Source organism: Erythrolamprus reginae, chromosome 6 (assembly GCF_031021105.1).
Source record: "Erythrolamprus reginae isolate rEryReg1 chromosome 6, rEryReg1.hap1, whole genome shotgun sequence".
Classification (NCBI taxonomy): domain Eukaryota; kingdom Metazoa; phylum Chordata; class Lepidosauria; order Squamata; family Dipsadidae; genus Erythrolamprus; species Erythrolamprus reginae.
Genome location: NC_091955.1, coordinates 58013821 through 58027859, shown reverse-complemented (window position 1 = coordinate 58027859; position 14039 = coordinate 58013821). Strand labels below are relative to the sequence as shown.

At 41.1% G+C, this 14039-nt stretch overlaps 1 protein-coding gene across 1 annotated transcript in view; it reads left to right on the top strand.

Moving 5' to 3' along the window:
* The window catches only part of CCDC38 (coiled-coil domain containing 38), a 34219-nt gene that overhangs the window by 13994 nt on the left and 6186 nt on the right, over positions 1 to 14039 (top strand). Inside the window, exons 9-13 of the mRNA XM_070755857.1 lie at positions 2512 to 2595; positions 6318 to 6396; positions 6612 to 6687; positions 7562 to 7713; positions 9489 to 9624. Of these exons, the coding sequence (XP_070611958.1) occupies positions 2512 to 2595; positions 6318 to 6396; positions 6612 to 6687; positions 7562 to 7713; positions 9489 to 9624 (527 nt within the window). The remainder of the gene's footprint in view (positions 1 to 2511; positions 2596 to 6317; positions 6397 to 6611; positions 6688 to 7561; positions 7714 to 9488; positions 9625 to 14039) is intronic.

Genomic DNA, 14039 nt, shown 5'->3' with positions numbered 1-14039 from the left:
CAAAGGGGGGAAATCATAAAATTGAAACATTATATAAATCAAAATCTGTCCAAATTTGTCATAAAGGTTAGGTTACATTGTGTGACAATTAAATATGAACAGTTTGATCTAAAGATCATGAGCACTCATGAAAAGTTTAATTCAACTAGAGTTATAATTCTAATGGACACCATTGTCATGTGTAGTAAAGTTGTGTATTTTCTTATTGAATAGTAAAAAGCACTCTTGGTTTCCTCATGATTGTTTTTTAAATAATTTTTTTATTTAGCTATGCCAAGATATTATACTATAAACTTGGAGGGGAAAAGCAATGTCCTAAAAGAAAAAAAAACTAGTTGGTATAAATACATTTTGTCATATCCCAAATTATTGAAGATGAAAATAAAAACCCAGTTCATGCAAGAAGGAACATTATGAAGTATATACTCTATTTTTTAGGTCCTAATGATGTTTGTATAATGAAATGACTAGTGAAATGTTTATATAGTGAAATTGTCAGTCCTGTTTCTGGAATAATTGCCCACTCTTTGGCTCTGACCCTTCTGGAAAGTATTTAAAAATATTTTTTTAAACAGGCTGTGAACCAGGGTCATGTGTGATCCTGTTGAAATATTTGTGTATTTCTCCAGTTTGCTAATTTTAGTCTATTTGCTTCAGTCTTTTAAAATGAAGTTTTAATCAACTGTAAAACACAGAGTAATGTTTGAATAGATAACTTTACAATTTAAATAAATAATTTGTAGTGGCATTACATCAAGATTAAAGAAAAATCTAAGAGCATAATTGTTTTGTTGACGTATGGCCAAAATAATGTATCAATATTCTCTTTTGCTGCATCCTTAGACTTAATATGACTGATTTTCTTAGGTTTCCTGCATTATAGTTTAATCTCAAATCCAATAGTTTAACTACTGTATTTTTCGGAGTATAAGACGCACTGGAGTATAGGACACACCTTAATTTTGGGGGAGCAAGACAAGAAAAAGCCAATTCTGGGCATTTAACTGGAGTGGGTGGAGGTGGGGAGGTGGAGGAACTTGGCATCATAGACTCCACTCCTGAGATGCCCTACCCATACCCACAAACCATCTTCCTTCCTGTAGTCCTAGCCATTGAAAGACTGGCTTGTTTGCAGCAAGATCTAATAGAGAGGCAGCATTTCAGTCCTCTTGGATGTTGCCATCTCATAAACACATTTCTGGACAAGTCCCCTGCACCTTTGCAGAGAGCAACTCCCAAGTGACACAAGAACTACAGAGATTCACAATTCGCCCACCTGATTCCTCAAATTTTTTCCTCTGATTCCTCAGATTTTTACTTATTGATTTTGGTGGTGATATGTGCTGAACTGCTGGGCAGTTTGCGCCAGAAGACCCAAGTTATTTAAATACCTTGATTACTATTTCAGGCTTTGTGCACTCAGGTCAATCACTTTCCTTCCCATTCCAAAAATAGTGTGTGTGGAGATCAAAAAAGAGCATTGAATTTTGGGCAGCAGACAGCGCCGGCTGCATGTTCCACTTTTTGGAATAGGGGAGAAAAGTGTTTTGGGGCTGCAGCACCAGCTGGAACAACCCACCGCCTGAAATGCGATGCTCTTTTTTTGCCTCCTCATGTCCAGTTTTTGGAATGGGGAGGAAAGTGTTTTCGGTTGCAGCGCCAGCCAGAATCACCTACCGCCCACCCATCCCCATTCCAAAAATGGAGCATAAGGCAAAAAAAAGAGCATCACGTTTCAGGTGGTGGGTGGTTCTGGCTGGTGCTGCAGCTCGAAAACACTTTCCTCCTCTATTCCAAAAATGGGGCATGCAACCAGCACTGCCTGACATCCAAAACGCAGTCCTCCTTTTTGATCTCTGCATGCTAGATTATCGGAATTGGGAGGAAAGTGTTTTTAGGCGGAAGTGCCACGATCCCCTCCCCGATTCCAAAAATGGAACATGTGGAGACCAAAGTGGAGCATTGAATTTTGGGCAGCAGGCAGCTCTAGTTGCACGCTCCATTCTTGGAATCGAGGAGGAAACTTTTGGAGGAAAGAGGTTTTGGGCGGCAGCACCGGCCAGAACTGTCTGCCACCTGAAATGCGACAAAAACCGCTTTCCTCCCTAGGCCAAGTGGTGACTCAACTTGCCTTATACCTCCTGCGCAGCACCCACTTCTCCAACAGAGTCCCTCCCTTTCCCTGGCTGCGAGTGGAAGTGAGGATCCCTGCTGCCTGGAACCGCCCAAAAATGTGATGTGCGGAGGCCAAAAACCTCCGAAGGATGGGGGCTGGTAGGTGGGTGGAGCTACTTTAAGAATATAACACACACCCTCTTGTGGAGTAAAAAGATGCATCTTATACTCTGAAAAATACAGTATTTACTTTGACAACACTTTATAGTGTTTCCACTTCCTGTCAATGGCAGCCTTGTTTGGATTTAGCAAATATTAATAGAGCTGATTACTTGTTCATGTTTATTCTTTCTACAAACATGTAACACTCTTCTGTTATTTGGCTACTACTTTTAGACAAAATGGTGCATCATAAAGGGCCAGCCAAGAAAGAGAGATCAGCATCAGCCCTCAATCCTGAGGAAAAGACACATAACCAAGGCAAGGAATAAGAAAGTCCTTTGAAAGAAAGGAATCTGGGCTTTGGGGTGAGATGTTATGGCTGATTAGTTTAGTTTAGTTTAGTTTAATCAGATTTGTATGCCGCCCCTCTCCGCAGACTCGGGGCGGCTCACAGCAACAGCAATACAAGACAAATCCAATATTAAATTAATTTTAAGAACACCACAAGTTAAAAACCAATCATACACACTAGCATACCATACACAAATTTTATAAGCCTAGGGGGAAGGAACATGTCAATTCCCCCATGCCTGACGACAGAGGTGGGTTTTAAGGAGCTTACGAAAGGCTAGGAGGGTGGGGGCAACTCTGATATCTGGGGGGAGTTGATTCCAAAGGGTCGGGGCCGCCACAGAGAAGGCTCTTCCCCTGGGTCCCGCCAAACGACATTGTTTAGTTGACGGGACCCGGAGAAGGCCAACTCTGTGGGACCTAACTGGTCGCTGGGATTCGTGCGGCAGAAGGCGGTCCCGGAGATATTCTGGTCCGGTGCCATGAAGGGCTTTATAGGTCATAACCAACACTTTGAATTAGACATCTCTATCAGCAACTCTGCAGGAAGAGACAACACAGTGGTTCAATTGCCAGCCAAGAGTTGGTTCTGGTGACATAAAATTTCTCTGGAGGCAGGAGAAATCGGGATGGCTCACTAGTGCTCTGCAAGAACGTCTTCAAACCAAACCAAACCATACAGCAATTAGGTTTCTTGTGGTCAATTGTGAGTCCACTTGGGAAGTAAGGGATTTATAATTTGCCCTTAATTGCTGTACATCCTTTTCATGAACATTTGAATGGCAACAGGTTCACCTTTTTAATCACTTCACAATTCAAGTACTTTACAATCTAAGAAAGATATTGCAAACAGTAGGGAAGATTAAAGAATTTCAGTGTCTTTTTAAAATTAAAAAAAGGAAAAAAAACCTATCTTAAAGGATTTTAATTTAAAGGTTAAAAAAATGATTAAGATTACAATGTTGGGATGTTCCAAAAAAAGGAGGATGGTGATTTTTTTTTAAATGTAAGAAATAATGTATTTTTTCTTTGATGAAAGTATCTTTGAAAATAATAAAGTTTGTTAAACTAACAGACTGGACCACTGTGGGAATATTGATTCTTTATATATGTGGGCAGTTATAATTGGTGGATTTTACAAAACAAGAAGAGTAATATGAGCTAGACCAGGTCTCCAATCTTGGCAATTTTAAGACTTGTGGACTTTAACTCCTAGAGTTCTAGGAGTTGAAGTTCATAAGTCTTAAAGTTGCCAAAGTTGGGGAGCTCTGAGCTAAACTATTTGACTAACTAAGCAGAGCCAACTGAGACATAAGGACCCTGCTTTTTATTCCCATCATAGTAATTGGCCTGCTTTCCTTTCTCACCATGGCAACCACAAGAAAAGCTGCCAGACTGGAAGAAAGATGCAGTGGGGATTAAAAGAGTTGAAATTTACATTGTGTTATGATCTCAAAGAGAATTTTTATAAAAATGATGTATTATTGATACATAATGCCAGATAAATTATTTAAAATGTAAAAAGGCACTTCAGATGTATATCGGCAGTATGATGAAGGAACGTTTTGTCATGCTTGATGAATATGTAAAAAGCTAAAAAGGAATATATGGATGCAAGACCTACTTTGATATGGATTATTTTAAAGATAGAATAGAATAGAATGCTTCATTGGCCAAGTGAGATTGGACACACAAGGAATTTGTCTTTGGTGCATATGCTTTCAGTGTATATTAAAAGAAAATGTACGCTGTGAGCATATGCACTGATTGTTTCTTTTATATACATACAGTGTTGAGTATTAAGATATAATTATATCTTAATACTCAACACTGTATGTATATAAAAGAAAATATACATTTGCCAAGAATCATGAGGTACAATACTTAATGATTGTCATAGGGGTCATATAAGCAATCAGAAAACAATCGGTATTAATAAAACTCTTACGAATACAGGCAACAAGTTACAGACATACGTGGGAGGAGATGGGTGATAGGAATGATGAGAAAAAAACTAGTAGTAATAGTAGTGCATACTTAGTAAGTAGCATGACATTGTTGAGGGAATTATTTGTTTAGCAGAGATATGGCATTTGGGGAAAAAACTATTGTGTCTAGTTGTCTTGGTGTGCAGTGCTCTATAGTGACATTTTGAGGGTAGGAGTTGAACAGTTTATGTCCAGAACGTGAGGGATCAGTAAATATTTTCACAGCTCTCTTTTTGATTCATGCAGTATACAGGTCCTCAATGGAAGGCAGGTTGGCAGCAATTGTTTTTTCTGCAGTTCTGATTATCCTCTGAAGTCTGTTGGTCTCGTTGGGTTGAGAACCAAGCCAGACAGTCATAGAGATGCAGACTCAATGATTCTTCTGTAGAACTTTATCAGCAGCTCCTTGAGCAGTTTGAACTTACTGGCACAAAAAGAACATTCTTTATTGTGCTTTTTTGATGACGTTTTTTTATGTTAGGTGAGCATTTAGGTCTTGAAATATGATAAAACCTACAAATTTGAAGGTCTCTACTGTTGATACTGTGTTGTCTAGTGCTGAAAGTCTACCATTATTTCTATAGTTTTGAGTGTGTTCAGTTCCAAATTGTTGCAGTCGCACCACAAGGCTAGTTGTTCAATCTCCCATCTGTATGCGGTTTCATCGTTGTCTCGAATAAGATCAGTCACTGTTGTATCATCTGAAAACTTCAGTAGTTTAACAGATGGATCATTTGAGATGCAGACATTTGTATGTAGAGAGAAGAGAACTGGTGAGAGAACAAAGGCTTGGGGGGGACTGTGCTAATTGTACAGGTATCAACTTTCAACTGAAGCTGGAACTTTTTCTTTTAAGATTAATGGATAAATCATTAGAAAGAAGCCATGAAAAATTATTTCAGTATATGATCATAGTAGTGAGATACTGTATGCACAAAGAGGGATGTGTATGCACAAAGAGGGATGTGTATGCACAAAGAGGGATGTGTCATTTCGGAGGGATGGTTGAAGTCAACAGGTTTTTACTGAAATTGATAAATTAACTTCTTTGATTAGAATAGAAACATGTTTATATTGCTAACCGCATGCCTCTTATGGACTTTTTGCATAAAAATGAAAAAATGAACTTGTGATTCATGGTTTTGATGATCAAACAGGATATATTATAGAAAAAAGCACAATATGATATAATTTTAGAAAAAATATATTTGCACTTAAAACTGCTATGCAGAATGAGAAGCTGCTTCTATATACTTTTTTCTTTAACTTTTTTCTCACTTGAATGTTGCTTTTTCTTTGTTCATTTTATGAAAATTCATAAGATTATAGTTGGACAATGAGTACTTATTATATAGAATGCTTCTATTTTTGTTTAAGGGCCAAGAAATATTACCCAGTTTGCATTGAGACACCTGGGGTTTTAAAGGGGTAAAAATAGATGTTTTAAACCTTTCGGGATTTTAATATAACTGTTTTGCCCCCTTATTACAGCAGAACATTCTGCAAGTATTCTACAGGCCACCAAAATTTTAAAAAGTAGAATTGGGAATTATGTGCTCCCACAGTTGCCTATTCCTGCTTAGGGTAATCCTTTCATTGTTGATTTATTTCTCCACTGTGTATGATATAATTCTCACAAACTCATGTTGCTAAGTAAGAATTATATTATATGTTTCTTCTTTTCTTTTTTTCTTTTTGTAGGCGACTACAGATTCTTTAGCAAGTCACAAGCAGTGATAGACCCAACAGCCATAGATGATAAATATCTATCATCAGAAAGGTGATAGCAATCTGAATTTGAAAAAAAACCCCAACCCAAATCAAGCTCATCTATGGATACCAACGTCCCTCCCCTCCCCCTCCCCCTCCCCTCCCCTCAGGTGGGATCTCTACTTTACCAAGCATAATCTTCCTGCTTGGCATTAAAAACTTACTTGGCAAACTTCAAGGTATACACACAAATTATATCTAAGTTATTTTTTCTTTTAATAACAGTGGTATAAGTGAGGCCAGTTTCTCTGTATCTTCAGAAGACACTGTTAACTTGGATGATGTCCAGAGTTATGACAGAGTAAGATATTTATCTTTAAAATATACATATCTCAGAGTTATACTGTATGCCTCTAGATACTATTTAATACCCACAACATTTTAGATATCACCTACATAATCTGAATTACTGTACATATTTTCAGTACTATAGGAATCAAAGCAGCAGAAAACATTACCTAATAAATAGATTGATTGATTGATTGATTCATCCATTCATTCAATAATTAACAAGGTATTTAGATTAGAAGGAAATAAATCTTTTGTTTTATATATTTTATCCTGTAGGTCTTTAGTGGATTCAATCCAGTAATGTAAGGAAGGAGTGACAGAACCTGGGGGCAGAGTTAAAAGAGGGATCAGTCTAGAATCTCTAAATAGTCACAAGTGGATTAAGTCCAACCTCTCTTGAATTCCATTGACCCCAATCTAACAGCTAGCGGGAAGATTCTCAAATATTTGAAAGTCTTCCTGTGCATGAGTAATAATAAATAGTTTAATTGGGCCTTCAGATATATGGTATACCTGATCTTTTACACCTGACAAATAATCCTTGAAATTATTTGTATTCTCTATATAGCAAACAGTGGGGGTCTATAAATCTACCATATACCTCTGTCAGTAAGCGACATTATGCAGCACTTCAATGAGTATCAGTCACCTGTTTACAGTAAATTGGTGGCATAGCAAACCATACAGTCTGCATAACATATAAATTGACAAATGAAATTAATAGGTTTTTTTTCTGATTTATACACTTAATAATGAGGGAAACCTAGTCCTTTATTGCCAGTTGAGTATAATCCTCAATGACGTCCTTTAACATATTTTCAAAAAATGTTTACAAGCAGATGTGCTATTCTAGAAATTATGCATTACTATCTCTCCTTTATTAGGAGCCAGAGATATATTTTAAAGACACAGAAGAGTTACTTCAGATGTTCAGATATCTTGAAGAGCAAAATCTTTCATTATTCCAAAACATTCAAGATATTAGTGGCACATTGGAGGAAAGCCAGCAGAGAGAAAAAATAGTTAAACAGCATATGTAAGTTGTTTTATAAATTTTTAAAGTGTAAATATACATACACACTGATAGCAATTTGTGCTCTAAACAAGCCTATTGAGATTTTGTGATTTTAGCCAGTAAAGAAACCGAATTCAATATAATGCTCTCTTTCATGCACAGGTGATTAGCTTCATTTTAAGCTTCATTTTAAGTGGTGTAGAATGGTTTCAGCTCTTGAACAGTTTACAGGGAAAGGGATTTAATGTTAGAATCGAGAAGCTAATATGCAGATATGGCATACCTCAAAAATGTAGCAAGCTTTGTCTTTAAAATGAACCATTAGAACGCTGAATAATCTTAATAATTCAAGAGTTTAGTTAGAGAATTTCATAGAGAGAACACACCGCCTTCCCCCCATCACTTTTTAAAAATGTTTGTATTACGTGGAAGCTATCCTCCACCAAAAGTCTTTCCAATTAAAAAACAACATAAGGAATGCAACATTGCCCAATAAAATTAAGATTATTGCATCTTGAAATTATATAATTAGGAAATGTAGAAGATATAATTAAGAAATTATATTCTTACATGAATAAATCATATTTTCAAATGAGCTAGTTCTTGTGAAACTGAAGTAAGTGGCATATGTTGCTTTAAATCTGTTCCACATAATACAAACATTTTAAAAAAGTGATGGGGGGAAGGCACACCAATACAGAACTAGTGCAAAAGATGTTGCTGCCTAAGGAAAATCGCAATTCTATGCATTGAAGTTGGTTGGACTAGCAAATGAATCTTAAACCAGTGTTGGCAATACCGTCTACCCTTCCAGGCAGAATATGCAGGGCAGGCTTTATGGCACATGAGAAAAAATTACGATGGGGCGTGATGGGGTTCAGGGAGGGAAGCTAGAGAGCTGTCACAGCTGCCCCTCTAACATCTGCCTCCTATAGAGGCTGCCTTCCACTGTCCAATGCAAGATAGCTCCCCTTCAATACAATTGATTACCATTCCACTGCTATTCTACCCAATGTATTCTTTTATACTTTTTCAACATTTTTTCCAGATGATGTTTTTAATTAAAGAAAAATATGTCCTTTCTAATTAAGGGATTTTAGCTCTTAGTAGTAAATCATTTGGATAATTGTTTTACAGCATTAGCCAATTTATAATGACATTACTATAGACTCAAGACCATGTCTGCCAGAAATCACTCTATGAGAGTGATGGCAAACCTATAGCACGAGTGCCACAGCTGGTACGCGGAGCCATATCTGCTGGCACTCGAGCATTGTCCTAGGTCAGCTCCAACAAGCGTGTGTATGCTGGCCAGCTGGTTTTTGGCTTGCACAGAGGCTCTGGGAGGGCGTTTCCTGCTTTCAGAGAGCCTCCAGGGGGGATGGGGGAGGGCGTTTTTACCTTCCCCCAGCTCCAGGGAAGCCTTTGGAACCTTGGGAGGGCAAAATATGAGCCTACTGGGCCCACCAGAAGTTGGAAAACAGACCGTTTCCAACCTCCAGAGGGCCTCGGGGGCTGGGGGAAGCTGTTTTCGCCCTCCCTAGGCATTGAATTATGGGTCTGGGCACCATGATAGCACATGCCCATGCTCTTTCAGCACCTGAGGAAAATAAGGTTCGCCATCATTGCTCTATGACAATTTCCAGGAATCCCTGAGTCAAGAAATTCCTATTTGATCTTAGCAAAAATGTGTTATTTCCTCTGCTGAAAAATGTTAGAATATAAAAACTCAATGAGCACTTGAACTATTTAAAACAGTTATTCTAGCTATAAAGTTTTGTACTCTCTTTTAATAGGGAACAAAAGGTAAAGCACCTGAGAGACAAAAAAGAAGCTATAATAGCTGCTTGCCTCAAAGAAGATGGGAAAAGTGCTGAACTGGCATTAAAAGCTAAAATGTTTTCTTCAGGAGAATATAATCCAGCATCCATGGTAAGTTTGAGTGCATCCCCCATCTTCATCGTAATACAGATCGTTCAATCCTAAAAAGATAATTCAGTTTGTACTGAGTTTGTATCTCTTATCTGTATGTAATATCTTGGGAGTCTCAGGTGCAGCACCAGGTCACCTTTGCCTAAGCCCATAAGCTAAGCAGGGGCAGACCTGATTAGTTCTTGAATGGGAGAAATATCAAGGTTTTAGATTAGACTGGAAAATTAAAAAAAACACCCCAGAAGGCAGCGGTGGTAAAGGGCTTCCATTCTGATGCCAGGAATGCTGCCGGGATGCATACAGGAAATCACCACTAGAAGGCGACCTTGAACTATAACTTTACAACCAAGTTTTGAATACTACAGGTATGTCCACTATTACAAATGAGAGCTGACTCAGGCTCATCATTGATAGAGAAAGGAAACTAATCCTATCAATGTGCCAGTGGCCAACATTTAGCTTAAGAAGTGTTAGAGTGGCAGATAAGTACTGAGTAATATTTCAGAGCGTCCAAAATGACCATCAGCAATTTATAATTGATATAGATTACATAGTAATGGCTTTGATTAGCAGTATAGCTAATGATGGTAATTAAATGCTTGGTTGATTGATTTATGATATCCTATCAAATCAGGATCAATTCTTAATGACCACACAGATTTTCTCCATGACAATCCCCAATTTGACCCTTCAGATCTTCCAATTATATACTCATTGCCACCGTAACTGAATCCAACTGCTTTGCTGTTGGTCATCGACTTATTCCTTTCACCTTTTCTACCATTAGCATCTTTTCCAACAGCAAGGGAACTAAATAAGGGAACTGTACAGCCAGACGGTATTTAGGCGACAGCTGACCAAGATAATCGCCAAGGTCCCTTCCAGCTCTTACATTCTATATCTAAACCCATGCAGACGCTACACAGTGTAAAAAATCCAGCTTGACCATGTTCTAGCACAGTGATGGCGAACCAATGGCGAACCTATGGCCATGGAGCCATATCTGCTGGCACGCGAGCCGTTGTCCTAGCTCAGCTCCAATGTGCATGTGTGTGCTGGCCCACTGATTTTTGGCTTGCAGAGGCACTGGGGGCATTTTTGGCTTACAGATAGCCTCTGGGGGACGGGGGAGGGATCCAGGGAAGCCTATGTAGCCTGGGGAGGGTGAAACGCAAGCCTACAGGACCCTCCAGAAGTTGGGAAACTGGCCATTTCCAGCCTCCAGAGGGCCTCCGGGAGGGAATAGGGGAAGCTGTTTTTGTGCTCCCCATGCATTGAATTATGGATGTGGGCACTTGTGCATGTGAGATAGCACATACACACGCTCTTTCGGCACCCGAGGGAAAAAAGATTCACCATCACTGTTCTAGCATCTAGTTTGAATATATGCAACAAACAGGATTTTTGCCAAATTCATTACTCTGTCAAATTCTTAGTTATTTTCCCCCTGCACTCAACTGGCATTATTTATTTATTTTATTTTATTTTATATATTATTTGGACTTGTATGCCACCCCTCTCCGAGGACTCTTCCTGTTCCATAAATCTATTCCATGTCCTATATTCTGGAGAGACAGAATAGGTCTTTAATCTTTTTCCAAGTGGCACCTCTCAGATTCTACATTTGTGAACCTCTTGAAATGCAGTCTAGCTGCTGCTGAGTAAACTTTTAATTTTTAATTTATTTATTTAGTCCAATACAAATTGAAAGTTAAAGAGAATAAAAACACGTAGTAGTAAATATCAGGGAAGGGCTAGAAGAAGATATGAGAATAGAATACATCAATGAAGAGTAGAGGAAAGGATATCTGAATGGGAGAAAAGATATATAAAATATAGGAGAGACAATTGGACAGGGGACGGAAGGCACACTAGTGCATATTCATATTTTAGGGCCTTCAAGTCATTCTTGGTCTTGAAGACTGAAAATATACGTCCCTGAAGTTTCCTTTGCAGTATTTTCAGAAGTGGCTGCCCTTCATTCTTCCTAAGGAGAGAATGACCAGCCCAAAGTTCTCCAGAATGGCTTTCTGGAGGAAGTACCGTATATACTCGAGTATAAGTCGGGTTTTTTTAGCCCAAAAATGGGCTGAAAAACCCGACCTCGACTTATAATCGGGTGACTGACATGTCACCACAAGAGGGCGCAAGCGGCTGAGGGAAAGACAGCCGTCTGCCTTTGCTTCAGCTAGAAAGAAGCGGCAACTGCCCGGTCAAGAAGCAAGAATCCACCTAGCCAAACGGCTTTTTTCTTGTTTAGCGCGGCGTTCAAGTGGTTGGCAGGTTCCTTTGCTTGCACGCAAGAGCCAACCACTCGAACGCCACGCTAAACAAGAAAAAAGCCGTTTGGCTAGGGGGTAGATTCTTGCTTCTTAACCGGGCAGTTGCCCCCTCTCCCAGAACTTCTTTGGAGCTGAAGCAAAGGCAGACGGCTGTCTTTCCCTAAGCCGCTTCCTGGAGACCGCTAAAGATATCGCTCTGGGAGAGGGGGCAACTGCCCGGTTAAGAAGCAAGAATTTCCCCCCCCCAGCCAAACGGCTTTTTTCTTGTTTAGCGCGGCGTTCGAGTGGTTGGCTCTTGCGTGCAAGCAAAGGAACCTGCCAACCACTCGAACGCCACGCTAAACAAGAAAAAAGCCGTTTCGCTGGGGGGGGGGAATTCTTGTTTCTTAAACCGGGAGCAGTTGCCCCCTCTCCCAAAGCGATGTCCCAAAGCGGTCTCCGGGAAGCGACCGAGGGAAAGGCAATCGTCTGCCTTTCCTTCAGCTCAAAAGAGAAGGCAAATGCCCTGCCTTCCCCCAGCCGGTTAACCGAGCGCTTCAAGTTAACCGGCTGGGGGAAGGCGGGGCATTTGCCTCCTCTTTCGGGCTGAAGGAAAGGCAGACGATTGCCTTTCCCTCGGTCGCTTCCCGGAGACCGCTTTGGGACATCGCTTTGGGAGAGGCGGCAACTCCTCCCAGTTAAGAAGCAAGAATTTCCCCCCCCCCAGCCAAACGGCTTTTTTCTTGTTTAGCGCTGCGTTCGAGTGGTTGGCTCTTGCGTGCAAGCAAAGGAACCTGCCAACCACTCGAACGCCACGCTAAACAAGAAAAAAGCCGTTTCGCTGGGGGGGGGGGATTCTTGCTTCTTAAACCGGGAGCAGTTGCCGCCTCTCCCAAAGCGATGTCCCAAAGCGGTCTCCGGGAAGCGACCGAGGGAAAGGCAATCGTCTGCCTTTCCTTCAGCCCGAAAGAGGAGGCAAATGCCCCGCCTTCCCCCAGCCGGTTAACTTGAAGCGCTCGGTTAACCGGCTGGGGGAAGGCAGGGCATTTGCCTTCTCTTTTGAGCTGAAGGAAAGGCAGACGATTGCCTTTCCCTCGGTCGCTTCCCGGAGACCGCTTTGGAACGTTGCTTTGCTTGCGCCTGCCTCTCCTACAGCGGAGAGAGGCGGCAAATGGCCAGCCCTTCCCCCACCCGCTTAGCTGAGCCCTTCGGGAAGGTGCCGCCTGTCTTCGCTGTAGGAAAGGCAGGCACATCCGAAGCGCGTGGGGAAGTGGCTGTGGGAGGCAACGACATTCCTAAGCCGGTGAGGTGTGGGGGGGGGGTGGCGAGAAGATAGAAGCAAGAATCCCCCCCCCAGCTTTTCCCCCCTCTCCCCGCAAGAAAAGGAGCCAGCCAAACACTCCAATGCCGCGCTAGAGGGGGGAAAAGCCGATGAGGTGTGTGTGGGGGGGTGGATTCTTGCTTGTCTTCTCAACACCCCCTCACCCCACCTCTCGGGAAGAGAGCAACAGGAAAGGACGCGGTTTTCTTCTGCCGGGTCGAGGACAAAGCGGGTGTTGAGGGCGGCGGCCGAGCAACATTTCAGCGGGGAGAAAACCCCAAGCTGAGAGTGCCTTTTAAAATCACTCTCCTCTCAGCCTCGGCAAGCTGCCGAGAAGTGGGGTTTTCGGAGTGGGGAGGCAAAAACGCTCAGAATGTCACCAACGAGGCATTTCTCCAAGGGGCGGGGGTCCCTAAACTTTCCTTTAACCCCAGCGGACACAAAGATGGGAATGCGTGGTCCTTGCCAGCCACCCATCTGCGGGGGCTGCCCCGCGCCAAGGCAGAATTAAATTCAACAACCAAAATATTATATTTTTAAAAAACATACTTTTTTGACAGTTTGTTTGCCTTTTAAGACATCTCTCTGGCTGTGCCTAATGTCAACAATAAAATTTTTTGCCAGGTGAATTTTTTTTTGCCAGATTAGCTATGGATCTCACTGAAGAAATTTTAAAGAATACTCAAAATGATTCTTCATTTGCTTTGTAACCTTAAATAAAAAAACAATACAGTATTGACTCTGTAATTTACCCGGGGAGGGGACAGGAGGGGGGCGCAGACAGACAGGAAAGGAAGACAGACAGACAGACAGACAGACAGACAGAGACCTAT